The sequence below is a fragment of the Lactuca serriola genome, chromosome 3 (genome assembly GCF_051521515.1).
Source record: "Lactuca serriola cultivar US96UC23 chromosome 3, Lser_US96UC23_V15, whole genome shotgun sequence".
NCBI lineage: Eukaryota > Viridiplantae > Streptophyta > Magnoliopsida > Asterales > Asteraceae > Lactuca > Lactuca serriola.
This window is the reverse complement of record NC_136410.1, coordinates 81,139,897-81,151,519: the sequence shown is the minus strand read 5'-3', so window position 1 is coordinate 81,151,519 and position 11,623 is coordinate 81,139,897. Positions and strand designations below refer to the sequence as shown.

The 11,623-nt window shown below is 39.9% G+C and overlaps 1 protein-coding gene across 1 annotated transcript; it reads right to left on the bottom strand.

Moving 5' to 3' along the window:
- Positions 1-2,947: 2,947 nt before the first annotated feature.
- Positions 2,948-5,413, bottom strand: LOC145095438 (uncharacterized). Its single transcript, XM_079033319.1, has 3 exons — positions 4,210-5,413; positions 3,415-3,879; positions 2,948-3,300 (listed from the first exon to the last, which is right to left on the bottom strand). The coding sequence occupies exons 1-3, from the start codon at positions 5,411-5,413 to the stop codon at positions 2,948-2,950; spliced, it is 2,022 nt and encodes a 673-aa protein (XP_078889445.1).
- Between the last annotated feature and the right edge of the window lie 6,210 nt (positions 5,414-11,623).

The following is an 11,623-nucleotide window of genomic DNA, read 5'->3' as shown; positions in this document are numbered from 1 at the left end:
AATATCTTGCTGGTAGGTGTCGAGGCGGGTATGGATTGACTGGAATGCATCCATATACTGTTGATGATAAGGTGGGGATGCAGCAAAATAGGATGAGCTAGCACCACCGGTGGGAGAAGCAGGGCGAGGCTCCTCCTCCTCATCATCATCATCACCATCTTACGCGTTGTCTTCACTTTGCTCATCTACCTCGGTGGAGTATGAGTGGGGGAAGATGTATGGAATGATTTGCCAATTGGTCATGTGAATGGGATCTCGGAAAGCAAGAATGCCTTTATTTTCTGGTGTGATGAGGAGCTTTGGATCATGATTTTGACCCACGGTCCAATGGTGTGTACCATCGCTTGCCGAACGGAAGAATCGCATGGACTCAAGGACAGTAGTGGTGAGATAAGGCTCACCCGGCAGTGGCTGATGGGGACCGGGGTATGGGGCTCGGACTTGGGCGCTCTTGGCGAGCATACTAACAATACCCCCGCAAACAAGTTTTCCCGATCGGGATGCACTCAGGCGGAGGAGCTTGTGGTACACAAATCGACCATAATGAGGAATGAGGTTTTTCTCGGGATGGGTCATTGCATAGAGGATTTTGAGTTCTAGCGCGCTGATGGTGCTTCGCTCCTCTCTAGGGGCGACGAGCGAAGCAATGATTCTATGGGCCACCTTCATCACAGGATGGATAAGTGATGAGGCTTTGGCAGCGCTAGAGACATATGGGTGTTGTCGGGTGAGTTGAGTCCACCATGTTGAGTCAAAGAATCCTTGAATTGGGTCGGTGGGGCCAAATGTGTTTTCCGTTGGGGCCCCCACAATGGCATTGATTTGATCCAAAGAGATCTCATAGTCTTGATTCATTAGACGGAAGTAGAGGATCCCATGATCCAAATAAACAGAGGATACAAACTCAGCTGTTGGGACTTTATGGCTCAATTCATGGACCCTCAACAAGTCGTGCCACCCTATATTGCGGAACATGGTTTTGACTTGGTTGTAAACATGCAACTCTTTTAGGGATGGAGCATGCGCAAATTTTTGGATGACATGACCCCGTTTAAGGAATGACTCAAGTTTGCCCTGTTGAATTGGGCCAAGACATACGACACCGCAATGAGACGGGTCAATTGGGGTTGTTGGGGACCTAGGTGGAGGTGATGGGGATCTAGATGGAGGTGATGGAGATCTAGGCTTCCGACGGCGGGCGGATGATTTGGTCTGTCTTGGTCTTTTGGAAGATGTAGCTTCCATAGTCAAGTTTGGGACAAATTTAAAAGTCAATGGGTCAAAATGTCAAAAAGTCAACTGTTGACGGGTCCAGTCAACTTTGAACTTGGCCACCAAAATTTCGCGGGAAATTTGGTTTTCAAAGATTTCCTACTAAGAATCAAGTCCAAATATATCAAAATTTCAAGTACTTTGACTCAAGAACACAAAATCCAAAAGTTAGGAGTTGGAAAGAATTTACCGAATCGTGTGTTGGATTGTGTTGTTCTTGATGGAAAAGATCTTCCTTAACCTCCCCAAGCTTGCCCCTTTCAAGATTGAGACACTAAAACACCAAAATCAAGAGAGAATTTTCGGATCTAGGGTTTGTCAAAACCCCGAAATCCACCATTAAAATGCAAGAAAATGGTGTTTAAGATGGAGAAGATGAAGTGTAGATGATGAAAATCAAACCTTTTTGTAGATGAAAGCCAAAATCTTAAAGAGATTGAAAGGTTTTTTTATGAAAATCGGACCTAAGGTTTTTGTTGGGAGAGAGGGGCTGTTAGAAAGTGAAAGTGGGGATAAATGAGGTCAAATCCCGATTTTTTTTCTTTAAAAAGGAGAGTAACTGTTGCACAGACACGCCCCGTGTCGCCCTAGGCCAAATCGACATGCCCCGTGTTGGGGGTTTTATGCTAAGTTAAAGACGAACACGACCCGTGTTGGGTCAAGGTCAAAACCCCACACGACCCGTGTTACTCTCTGTAAGAATTTGGGACATTTTTTGCATGGACACGACCCGTGTCAATTGCAGGCCAAAATGAGACACGACCCGTGTTGGTCTCTGGAAGAATTTGGGACTTTTTTTTGCATGGACACGACCCGTGTCAATTGTAGGCCAAAACTAGACACGACCCGTGTTGGTCTCTGGAAGAATTTGGGACTTTTTTTCATGGACACGGCTCGTGTTCCATTAAGGCTAAGAGGAACACGACCCGTGTTGGTCCCTGGATGTTAATCCCCACTTTTTGAATTTGAAAATTTCCCTCTTGGAAATGAAATACTTTTCCACCCCAAGGTCTGTTCCTTTGGTTTGAAAACAATGACAAAACACATTTGTAACATTAAAAACCATAAGAATGCAAAGAACGAAATTTTTTAACGAAAAATGATGAAAATACCCCCGGGTTGCCTCCCGGTTAGCTGCCCTTGTTTTAGGTCGTTGGCTCGACTTTGTCCCCGCATATGCTTCATTCTAAGTATGTGGGTCTCTCCAACACATCAATCTTCTTGCCACCTCCTTCAACGGAACCTTCAACCTTCCTTTGGCTTTCTTTTTGCGCACAAACCAAAAAGGACTTAAACCTTTAATATCAGAGATTGTCCACTTAGTCCTTTTTTGGTATTTGTTCACCAGGGTTATCAACTCATTCTCTTCCTTCTTTGATAGTTTATTTGAGTTGATGACTGGCTGAGTGCTCTCCTTCTCGACATGTATATTCTTTAAGGGGTCCGATGGAGTTTTTGCTCCCGGATCTTGTGTTTGTTCCACCAGTAGAAGGAGTTTGGCTTCGGTAGTAGGTAATTCTACTTCTCTTCCAGCAATCCGCATGTGCTTATCATCCTTGAACTTCAAAATCTCCAGCACCTCCTCGTTTATACCGCACTCCTTTGCAAGTTCTTTGGCCTTTTCCCTGTCTAATTTTTGTGACAAGACTAACTCCATAAAATCATGGTTAGTCGACTATAAGCTCTTTTCAGCCAATGGTTGGAGCATATTCACAAAATTCACATATTTAACATCAGAAGGAACCTTTTTTGCTTCATAAACATTGAAGTTGATAACTTCACCATCAAATTCCATACTTAAAGTTCCATTGTAGACATCAATTTTTGTTTTAGAAGTTTTAAGGAAAGGTCTACCCAAAAGTATGGAACTTGAACTTGGAGAGTCATCATCTCCCATATCTAAGACATAAAAATCAGCCGGGAAAACAAATTGATCAACTTTCACTAACACGTCCTCCAATACACCTTTTGGATGTACCAAAGACCGGTCTGCAAGTTGGATGATCACACCGGTTTTGCTCAATGTTCCTACACCAATTGATTTGAAAAGAGAATATGGTAGGACATTTACGGATGCACCTAGGTCAATCATAGCTCGAGGAACATAAAGATTCCCCAATTTTCAAGGCACGGTAAAGACACCGAGATCCTTGCACTTCGAGGGCATCCTCTTTTGCAAAACCGCGGATACATGCTCCCCAACTGTTACTACTTGATTTCCTTTTAATTTCTTTTTAGATACACAAAGATCCTTAAGGAACCTTGCATATCTAGGTACCTGCTTGATGGCCTCGATGAGTGGAATGTTGATATGAACTTTCTGGAACATTTTCATAATCTCACTCTCCTCCCGTTCTTTCTTCGTGCTCTTTAATCGTTCGGGAAATGGAGTAGGTGTGGCCTTAGACTCAGTGATAAAGGGCTTATTTTCGGTTGTTTTATCTTCCTTCTTCTCTTCTTTGGTTGCCTCTTCGACCACTATTTCTTCTTCCTTTTGATCAACCGACACTTTTGGACCATCATAGCTCTTTCCGCCTCTCAATGTGATGGCACACACATTGTGCCTTGGGTTTGTTTCAGTTTGTGTAGGTAACTTTCCTTGAGATTCTAATTTGCTTACAGAAGTGGCAAGCTATGAAACTTGTTTCACTAAGTTCTTTATGCTTGCTTTTGTCTCTTGTTGGAAAGCTTGTGTACTAGTTGCCAAACTCTTCACTATGTCCTCTAAGGACATACTTGATGAACCCGATTGTTGAGGAGAGTGTTGTGGCTGCCTTGGCTGGAAGTTTTGTGGTGGAAAAGCTGGTCTTTGCTGGTATTGATGTGGTTGACTTGGTTGATAATTTGCCTGTTGATGTCCTCCCCAACCTTGATTGTTACTCCATCTTTGATCACCCCATGGCTACTCATATCCCCTTTGATTAGACCCAAGAAAACCTCCCATGGATTTTGCTTCTTCATAGTCTTCCTCCTGAAGCTGAGGGCACATGCCGGTTGGATGCCCCACTTGAGTACAAATACTGCATGGGCGGGGTGTGGGTTGCACACCTTTGTCTTTGGCTAGCATCATGACTACTTTTGTGAGCTCGGACAATTGAGCTTCAATCTGAGGAGTTTGAACTTCTTTTACACCCTGGGGTGTATCCGTGTACCATTCTTCATCATGGCTTGAATGTTTGGAATCTTCAGCCATGTTCTTGATTAGATTGCGGATTTCAGTAGGAGTCTTGTCGGGTAAAGATCTGCCACTAGAGGCATTAAGAAGCCTTCTTTCCATTGGAGTCATTCCTTCAATGAAACATTGGAGGAGCTGGTATTTGGTAATTCCATGCTTTGGGCATCGAGCACAAATTTTCTTGAATCGATCCCAATATCTGTGAAAAGCTTCTCTCTTGTGCTGCTTGATTCTAATGATTTCCCTCCGTAGGTCGGAAGCTTTCATCTCGGGAAAATACTTGTCCAAGAACAATCTCGCAAGGTCTACCCAAGTAGTCACCGTCCCTGGTGGAAGGACATAGAGCCAGTCTTTGGCGGCGTCTTGCACTGCAAAGGGGAATGCCCTAAGCTTAATCTGATCCTCCGTGACATTGTGTGGTTTCATACCCACACATACTACATGGAACTCGGTGAGGAACTTGTGAGGATCTTCGTTCTCCAATCCGCTAAAAGTTGGGAGTAAGTGGATAAGCCTGGATTTTAGTTCCAAGTTGGTGGCGGCTGGGTATGTGATGCAAAGAGGTTGTTGAGTCACCTCTTGTCTTGACCATTGACGGAGAGTTTGTTCGGGTGGTGGGTTTGGAGGACCTTGATTCCCTCCAGGGTTATGTGCCATGGCTTGATAATTGGTTGTGGTTTTTGTAGGTGAACTGTTTAGGATATTATGAATAGGTGAAGAGGGTGGAGTGGTATTTATGGGAGAGGTTGTTTGTGGTGAGAGTGATGGGCTGTCTGTTTCTGATGCGGATACACTTGAGAGGGGTATGTCCTCCCAAATGTTGATGACCGGGGGATTGGATGATGAAGAAGTACCGGAAACCGGTTGCCTCTTACGAAGCTTGGCTTGCTTCCTTAACTTCTTTGCAGTCTTCTCTATCTCCGAATCAATTGGCAATGGTGTACCTGTATGAAAAGATCTAGGCATAAACAATTAGTAACACCGTCTCCCCGGAAACGGCGCCAATTTGTTAGGGGTGTCAAACCCAACAAATAAAGGGGTACGATATACTCCTAAGTAACACTACTCTATTGCACTAGAAAGTAGTACAAGTCAAGTAGGGTCGATCCATAGAGACACGGGACAATCAGTCTATACCCTTTTGCGTAAGGTACTTGTTCACAACAGATGAAAGAAAAAGGGGGATTTGATTGCAATGATTAGACAAATAAAGTAAAATCACAAGTAATTGGCTGAATGAGTAAATTAAATTCTGATATTATAAAGACTTCAACTTCATGTATGACACTTCAACAATGTGAATCCAAGATGACAAGACCTTTGTTTCATTCTATCTAAGTTGGTACTTGAGAATGTTAACAAGCTCTAACACTTTCCATTCACCACAATAATTAACCAAAACAAGCTCTTTGATTAATCCTAACCTTACTAACTTAATCTAAACAAGCTCTTAGAATTAGATTGAAAGATTGCATGAAGCTTTATGTGAATGTTCCCAACAACACCCAATACTCCTCATAAGCTCGGGAGTGTAAAAGTATATGAATAAGATTTACACTAAATTCATTCAATAGATGTCAATTTAATGCTTGTTACTTGTTCAATTTCACAAAACAATTACGGATTTTGTAAAAGAGATATCTGGAATGACCTAACGCTAATTCAAATGGCCAATAAGAATCACAATTAGAATCAAACATTCGATTGAAGCAAAATCAAATTCATTAGATAGAAAGTAAGAACAAACATCATGTCATATGATTAGATTCACAACTAGAAAGTCAAAACATGAGTTGGAGAAATTAGAGTTCTAGCCACACATGACTAGAACAAAACCAGAAATCTAGAAGATGAATTCAAGAATTAAAATGCTTACAAATACGAAATCAAAATGTTTCCAAATGCTTAACGGACAATCCTTGCTAAAAACTTCAACTCCTTCTCCTCAAAAATGCTTTTTTCTGCTCTGCTTGCTTCCAAAATGACCTCATTCCCGAAATAAGAAAAGAGGAAAAACTGCCAAAAAGACAGTTTTTAAGTCGAACACGCCCCGTGTCGATATAGAGCAAATAAACACAGGCCGTGTTGAGTGTAAGTACGATGCCCAAAAATGCCCAGATAGCCCAACACGCCCCGTGTCCATATAGGCTAAATGAACACGGGTCGTGTTCATCGAAGTCAGAAGATAAATGTTTGATAGCCAAACACGCCCCGTGTAGGATTCTACGGCAAACCCAACACGCCCTGTGTTGCCCTCTGGATGCTCGTCCAAACTTGATTTTTCTAATTCTTCCGATTCTCGTCCAATCGTCCCGTAATCTTTATCATCGCTCCCTAGCACCTCCAAAAGCGCGCTCCAACCCCCGGTTCACCTGAAATTGACATGAAAGAGTGCAAATAAGGTTGTTCAAGAAATTAACCTAGATATGCTAAAATGCAATAAAAACAACGAAAATATTTTAAGGATATACATAGAAAAAGGGCTAAAAGTTGTGCAGAAAGGGTGCACAAAATGCACCCAACATGACCATTATAACATCTAGGTAATATCTCTTCCTAGACTATCGGACATCATAACTCTTAGGCATAATATTATAGCTGATAACTAGGTTTAGTATCATTAGATAAATTATCCTAAGGTTTCATGCTTTATAAAACGATTTATATTTATGGATATAAATATATTTTAATAAAGCAGTTTGATAAGCATGTATCCCCCCCCCCCCGGTGAAACTTTTATAATAGTAAAATACGGGCATGAACTCACACTACTCACATGAGGTCAATGGTGTAGGGTTGAATCAGGCTCGGGACTCCGGGGACTGCTCCAAGAGCAGCAAATTTGATAGATGTAGAGAGAGACATTTAGTTGCTGTTTTTTTTTCTGAGGAAAAATGTATGCAGTCTGCGGACCACATCTATGGACCTATGTAGTAGAAGAGGTGGACCGAACGTCTGCAGTCTGAAAAAACAAAGACTGTTTGTTTTTTTAACATCTGCGGGCTACTAAAATATAAATAAATTGTTTTTTTTTAAACTTCAAAGTGGTTTTTTAATATTTTTATGACTTTGCTATAAATAATTAACGAATCTATATCAACTTTTATGTATTATTGTATAAAAAATAAAAATAAAAATGGTATGAATTAACGTATATATTTGATAAAAACCAACAACTTTGGTTGCAAAGTTATAACTAAACATTATAATTAGTGATCAAAGAATTTGATACATAAATGGATGGAAATACACTTCGATTTTTTCAATTAAATCCATTAAAAACGTACCATAAATATTTTCTCGAGAAATTAACGATATTGTATTAAATAATGTTTTACAAAATTTGGCAAAAAAATATAAGAATATTTTATGATATTTGTTTATATTTATATAAACAACTTCAACGACTATTATTGTAATATATCTTTATTTATAAATTTATCAAAAATATCATGTTTGTATTGTCGAACGTTTTTTTTAAGTTTTGTAATTTTTTTTTCAAAGTGTTTATCATTAATAAAGTTGGAAAAAATATAAATTAAAAAAAACTTGAAAAAAATGAAGATATATATGTTTTTTTAGGCTAGAAGATGTCTGAAGATGTTAGAAGACTCTGGTCCACATCCGCGCCAAGAAAAGGGCGCGTAGACATTTTTAGCTCTGCAGTCATTAAAAAAAAACAGTCTGCGAAGGCTAATGTCTGCACATGGTCAGCACGGCGCAGACAGGAGAGGCCATGTAGATCTGCAGACAAAAAACAAACACTACCTTAGAATGGTGTGCAGAAGTGATCTACACTGTGTTCTATTTATAGGCATGGATTTAGGGTGCACACGGCACAAGTATTTGCCTATGTCGCACGTAATCATCGTGGCTCCATCCATAGAAGGCCATGTGTCACTTCCCCAATTGGCCACGTCACTCGTAATCTACTCGAATCCGGTGTCAAATGCGTGACGGTCATAGGCGCGTACCTTTCCAGCACAAAATGACTTTGTAAAAATCATAACTTCTTCGTGCGAGCTCCAATCTAAACCCTCTTTATATCTATGTGATGGTCTCAAGGAGTACCACAAATATCCTTTAGAAATTTTTGTACCTAACGGAGGTAAAAATAAATGATTTTACAAAAATTATATCTCTCTCATACATATCCCATTTTCGACATTCTTTGTCCTAAAGTTTATATCTTAAGGAGCGCTATGAATCTTATTTCTTCACTTTTAATCAAAACTCAACCAATCTCTAAGTATATTTTTTAAGTAATTAGATTTAATTACGCGGTTGTTTTTTATTTTTGTAAAATCCATAACTCTTTCCGTTGGAGTCGGATTTTTACGAATCTTATATCTTTGGGTTCACGTTAACGACTACTTTCCAAATATGTTAACTAACTTAGAAAACAATACAACTTTTTTGACATGTATTTTCGAGTCTAATAGTCATTTTAACAAATAAATGTAATGGCACATTTGATTTTTATTATCTCAAAATCAGATATTACAATATTAAGCTATTACATCTATTTTTCCTACTCTTTCCTAACGGTTATTAGTGACATAATCCTCCCGGTTGTCACATAAATGTTTTGTTCAAGTTCAACTAATGCCTTATCAATTGTTAGACAACTTTTCTCTGATACCACTGATGGGTTTGGCATGTAATAAAGTGGAAAAATCCTTATACTCTTAAGGGTACATGCAATATGTCATGACACTAATGTAGTAGCATACTATTAAACAACGAAGCTAATAAACCCTGGTAGAAATCAAATTCATAATTAGATATGTATATCTTTGTTGATTCCAGTCAATCTAGTCAAAGTCTTCTTCTCTCCTTGGAAAACTGTGCTCCAATAATGTGCGAGCCTCTAATGGTTCACACCCAAAACACAAGAAACCCTAGGAATGATGGATTGAAGGAGAGAGGGGGAGAGGATGATAATTTCTTTCTCCCCTTTTAGGTATAGGAAATCCATGAAAGTTAGGTTCCCAAGGGTTCTATTTATAGTCTAGGTAACTTAGGGACAAAGCAAGATTTGAAGGATTAAATAATATATTTAATCCTAATCCAAATCTTTTCCTTATATACTATCAAGAGATTTTCGGAAACCCTAAGAAGTGATCCAAAATTGTCCATGTCATGGACTATTCTAGAATTGTCTCTTTTGTTTAACTATTGAACATTTATAATTCACCACTTGCACCTTTAATTAATTATAATTAATCCTGAATTAATTCCAGATAAATACTAATTAATAATTAATCAATTATCACCTATTTCTAATTAATTTATTATTCATATAATAAATTAAAAAATCATTAATTAACAATTTCTAATTAATATATTAACAAAACATTTTATCTCTCTTTCTCCGTAGATCAATTCAATCCATTTCCTGGTTATGAGGGCAACCCAAAAAGGACTTTAATTTTATTCATCAATTTATAACAATTTAGTTAGGACCTAATACACTTAGTCCAACACCATGAATGTTGTTGGCGCATTGGTGAGCCCAAATGGCATCACCACAAACTCGTAATGACCATAACGGGTCATGAAGGTTGTCTTCTACACATCATCATCTCTGGCCCTCATGTGATGATAACACAATCTCAAATCAATCTTGTAGAACCAAGATGCACCTAAAAGAATGTAAAATAAATCATCAATCTTTGAAAGTGGATAACGGTTCTTCACCATCAACTTTTTCAACTCCCGATAGTTAATGCACATCTTGTCTGAACCATCCTTTTTTCATAAACATGATTGGTGCTCCCCACGGTGAACTGCTCAGCTAATGAATCATTTTCCTAACAGCTCCTGCAACTGTGTAAACAACTCTTGCATCTCAAGAGGTGTTAAGCGATATGGCGCCTTCGCTATCGACACCACACCTAGGATCAGATCAATTCAAAACTCAACCTGCCTCTTAGGAGGCACTCCCGAAAAATCCTCGGGAAACACATCGGGGAACTCACAAACAGTGGGCACGTTGTCTACAATCCTCTTAACCTCACTTATCCACCACATAAGCTAGGAATCCGTAGCACCCTTGTTGAATATACCTCTTAGCTCTCGCAGGTCAACAAACAGTCGGTCCACCCTGAGCACCGTCACCATGAATAACCAATTCTCCCCCACTTGGGGTTTGAACTCTTAATAATTGGTGCTCACAATTAATCATAGCCACATTGGGGTCCCACTAGTCCATACCTATAATAACCTTCGACCCTCGTAGAGGAATCGAAACCAAATCACTCGAATATCTCTTATTGAACATATTCATAACACATCCCCGATGAACTTCTCGAAGCACTCACTGAATGATCATTGGCAATCTCCACCTCCAACAGATAATCCAAAGTCCTTAGAGTATCGCTAAACTTCTAGCTAAGTGCAAGTGACACAGATGATCGGGTAGCACCAAAATCAAACAAAACATGATCAGTTATACCATTAACTAAAAACATCCCTATACATGATTAGATAAACATAAACAAAAACAAGAGAGTAATAAAATACATGATAAAGATACATACAGGTAACCACATCTGGTGTTGCGCATGCCTCCTCGGTTTTCAACTGGAATGTCATGCTCTTGACCACGGGAGCATCCTCCTTGACCTAGCGGCCATTAGTAATACTCAAGGTAGCTGGTTTGGGAGTTTCCACTACTCCTCCCATCAATCTCAGGCAATCGGTCTTCTTGTGGCCCGTCTGATTGTATTGGAAACATATCAATGCTCCAAGAGTGCAATCCCTACCAAAATGTTCAGTCTGGCCACACCTAAAACAACTCAAACCCGCTGCTCGAGAGGCTCCATCGTGCGGCTTGTCGCACCTGCCATAACGGGCCCTGCCCTGATGTCCCCTACAACGAGAATCGAAATTCTTGGGTTTCTTCGCTTAGCCCACCGTCTATACCTGTTCCAGCTTCCACTTCGTATGAAGCTCCAACACAATCTCCTATTCCTGAGCTCTAGCAATCATTACCTCTAGGGTCTTATAGCTCGACATGCTCACAAACTCCAGAATGTCATCCCTGAGCTTGTTGTGGTATCTCTTCTTCCTTATCTCAACGTCTACGACATATAGTGGAACCAGCAAAGCTCTCTCCAAGAATTTGGTAGTGATCTCCGCCATAGTCTCCGTAGTCTAGCGAATGTCCTGGAA